This window comes from Arachis stenosperma, chromosome 3 (genome assembly GCF_014773155.1).
Source record: "Arachis stenosperma cultivar V10309 chromosome 3, arast.V10309.gnm1.PFL2, whole genome shotgun sequence".
NCBI lineage: Eukaryota > Viridiplantae > Streptophyta > Magnoliopsida > Fabales > Fabaceae > Arachis > Arachis stenosperma.
In genome coordinates, this window is record NC_080379.1 from 14,630,214 (window position 1) to 14,634,144 (window position 3,931).

A 3,931-nucleotide genomic window follows, 5' to 3' on the forward strand; every position below is an offset into this window, starting at 1 on the left:
ATTTATCTTAATTAATTTCATATTGATTATTATTACATATATTTACTGTTTACGGAAAATGTACAATTTTTTTGGTGTCTAAAGAAATTTATTAATTGTCAAGATAAAATTGAATAAATGATACATATATATCAGGTAAATTGTAATTAAATGTAAATATCTGTAATGTATCAATTATCAAATACGCAAAAAACTCGGCAAATTGCATTTCTTTCTTGGCCATTGACTCTTCAATTCCCTCTCTGCATTATGCCTTCAACATTTTTTTATTTTTCATAATAAAAATTCCCCATTTTTTATGCACATTTCTCGGTAAATGCAAGACAGACACACAAACTCAAACACACTGCTTTGTTTTTGTTGTTACTTCACCTCTTCCTTCTTTCTCTCTCTCTCTCTCTCTCAACTTTTTTGTTTCGGTCTCAATTTCAGTCACAGGAGTCAGAATTTGATCTTTTCTCATTCATGGGGTTCTGAATTTACTCAAAAAGTGTCAAACTTTGATCACCGTTTCTCTCTAAAACCATGGTTGGTGTTCATCTTCATCGGATCAAAGCTTGTAACTTTCTCTCCTTCTTCTGCATGATGATGATGGTCACAGTGTGTTACGGTGCTACAGACCCAAATGATCTCAAAATTCTGAATGATTTCAGAAAAGGATTGCAAAATCCCGAGCTTCTCAAATGGCCAGAGAATGGAGTAGGTGACCCATGTGGCAATCCTCCATGGCCTTATGTGTATTGCAATGGTGACAGGGTGACACAGATTCAGTCAAAGAATCTTGGTCTCAAAGGTTCACTCCCTCAGAATTTGAACCAGCTCACAGAACTCCAGAATTTGGGTCTCCAAAGGAACAATCTCAGTGGGGTTTTACCAAGTTTCAATGGATTGTCCAAATTGGAATATGCTTTCCTTGATTACAATGAATTTGACACAATCCCTTTTGATTTCTTCAAAGGACTCACAAACATAAGGATCTTGTCTTTGGAAATGAATCCTTCTTTGAATGCAACCACAGGGTGGTCTTTTCCTTTGGACTTGAAAGAATCATTGCAATTAACCAATCTCTCTTTTGTGCACTGTAATTTGGTTGGACCATTGCCTGAATTTCTAGGCACATTGCCTTCGCTTTTGAATCTGAGGCTCTCATACAACAGAATCTCTGGTGGAATCCCAAACAGTTTTGGCCAATCTTCAATTCAGGTTTTGTGGCTTAACAATCAAGAAGGTGGTGGCATGAGTGGTTCTATTGATGTTATTGCCTCAATGACTTTTCTTACACAGCTTTGGCTTAATGGAAACAAGTTCAATGGGGAAATTCCAAACAACATTGGGAATTTAACTTCCTTGAAGGAGATCAACCTCAATGGAAACCAACTTGTTGGCTTGATTCCTGAATCAATGGCAAACATGGACCTTGATCAAGTTGATTTAAGCAATAACATGTTAATGGGGCCAATACCAAAGTTTAAGGCTGCTACACAAGTATCTTATGGTTCAAATTTCTTTTGTCAGAGTAAGCCTGGGATTCAATGTGCACCTCAAGTTAATGCACTCATTGATTTTCTCCATGATCTGAATTACCCTTCAATTCTGAGTTCTCAATGGTTTGGTAATGATCCTTGTGGAGGGAACTGGATTGGATTGAGCTGCAATCAGAACTCTGAGGTATCTCTTATCAATTTGCCTAGGAGAAATCTTAGTGGTACATTGAGTCCTTCAATTGCTAAGTTGAATTCACTTGTTAAGATTATGCTTGCACAAAATAACATAAGTGGCCAAGTCCCTAGTAATTTTACTGAATTGAAATCACTGAGTTTGTTGGATTTGAGTTATAACAATTTTGAGCCTCCATTGCCAAAGTTCAATGATGGTATGAAGGTTGTTATTGATGGCAACCCTCTTTTAGCTGATCAACATGGAAAGAGTCCCTCGCCTATTAGTAGTCCACAACCTTCACCCCCGAATCCGGCATCACCACGGCCTCTGCTCTCTCCGCCACCAAAACCAAAACCAACACCCTCGGATATGCCGCCTTCCCCTGCTCCGGTTCAAAGATCAAATGGCTCGAAAAGATCAAAATTGGTAGTATTACTTGTTGGTGTTGGAATCTTTACATTTGTGGCTGTTTTGCTTGTTTCTCTATTTGTATGTTGTTTGAAGAAGAAAAAGGCTCCTAGCAGTCTTAATCCTCACACTCATGATACATATAACCCAGAAACAATGTTGAAATTCGCAGTTTCGAGCTGTGATGCCGATACCAAGTCAACAAAGACAAGGTTAAGTTCTGTGAGTAACCTGAGTGGTGAAACAGAAAACACCCATATGAGTGATTCTCGAAACCTTGTCATATCAGTACAAGTTCTACGCGAGGTGACGAAGGATTTCGCAGCCGAAAATGAGCTAGGGCGAGGCGGGTTTGGAACCGTTTACAAGGGAGAGCTAGGAGATGGAACGAAGATAGCAGTGAAGAGAATGGAGAATGGAGCTATTAGGAGCAAGGGAGTGGACGAATTTCAGGCGGAAATAGGGGTTCTTTCGAAGGTGCGGCACCGGCATTTGGTGTCGCTTCTAGGCCACGCAATAGAAGGAAATGAAAAACTGTTGGTTTATGAGTATATGCCTTTAGGTGCTCTAAGCAAGCATCTATTTGAATGGGAGAGATTGAAATTGGAGCCTCTGTGTTGGTCTCAGAGGCTTGTGATAGCACTTGATGTTGCAAGAGGAATGGAGTACCTTCATGGTTTCGCTCGCCATACCTTCATCCATCGTGATCTCAAGTCTTCCAACATTCTACTTGCTCATGATTTTCGGGCAAAGGTTTCTGATTTTGGTCTTGTCAAACTTGCCCCCGATGGGAACAAGTCTGTGGCTACCAAGCTTGCCGGAACCTTCGGATACCTCGCCCCTGAGTACGCAGGTATGCATTTTTTCATTTTTAGTATTTTCTGTTTTTTAGATTTGGTGAAAATAGAAAACAAAAAGCACTCGTGTTTTTAAATTAATGCAAATTGCTTTTCCTAATAATCTTGTGCTTCTGCTTTGATTTACAGTGATGGGGAAAATCACGACGAAAGTGGACGTGTTCAGTTACGGTGTGGTGTTAATGGAACTTCTAACCGGACTAATGGCTCTGGACGAGAACAGGCCAGAGGAGAACCGGTACTTAGTCGAATGGTTCTGGCAAATCAAATCAAGCAAGGAAAAGCTTCTTGCCGCCATAGATCCTGCTCTCAAAGCCACTCAAGACATTCTCGACAGCATCTACATTGTGGCGGAGCTGGCCGGACACTGCACCGCCAGGGAAGCAAACCACCGGCCGGACATGAGCCATGCAGTGAACGTGCTGTCGGCATTGGTGGAGAAATGGCAACCGGTTGACGAAGAAGTCAACGGTGGGTCGGGCGACATTGACTACGGTCAACCGCTTTCGCAGATGTTGAAGGTTTGGAAGGAAGCGGAAGGGAAAGAATTGGGTTACACTAGTCTTGAAGATAGTAAGGGAAGTATTCCAGCTAAGCCTACTGGTTTTGCTGACTCATTCACTTCTGCTGATGCTAGATGAAAATTATCCATGCAATTTTATGCTTTTCTTGCTCTTTTTTTTAATATATAAATCTCTGTAAATTTGACTTATTATAGATAGTTATAATTTGGTAAAGGGATTGTTTTTGTTTCAATTTCAATTTCTTTAGTGCCTATATAGAAAAATTAAAACCTGTTTAAAAGTAATGATTCTGGGACTACAAGGTTAAGCCAAAATTCTATATTGTTCACTTGGTGGAGATTCAATTATTTTTACGTAAAATTAATAGTTAAAAATGATTAAATAATTTAATATATTTGACTAAATTATTATGATAATTATATTATTAAAGTATAATGCTTTTTTGTCATTAAATAATATTTTGAAAGTATTATTCAAAAAAAT

At 39.1% G+C, this 3,931-nt stretch overlaps 1 protein-coding gene across 1 annotated transcript; it reads left to right on the forward strand.

Moving 5' to 3' along the window:
* The first annotated feature begins 437 nt into the window (after window positions 1-437).
* Window positions 438-3,658, forward strand: LOC130967726 (receptor protein kinase TMK1-like). Its single transcript, XM_057892717.1, has 2 exons — window positions 438-2,920; window positions 3,054-3,658. The coding sequence occupies exons 1-2, from the start codon at window positions 526-528 to the stop codon at window positions 3,563-3,565; spliced, it is 2,907 nt and encodes a 968-aa protein (XP_057748700.1). The 5' UTR covers window positions 438-525; the 3' UTR covers window positions 3,566-3,658.
* The last annotated feature ends 273 nt before the right edge of the window (window positions 3,659-3,931 follow it).

What these genes read in the sequence shown, in the direction of transcription:
- LOC130967726 (XM_057892717.1), top strand. Translation starts at nt 526, where the DNA reads ATGGTTGGTGTTCATCTTCATCGGATCAAAGCTTGTAACTTTCTCTCC. An exon ending in CCTCGCCCCTGAGTACGCAG is followed by an intron (nt 2,921 to 3,053) that starts GTATGCATTTTT and finishes TTTGATTTACAG; the next exon opens with TGATGGGGAAAATCACGACG.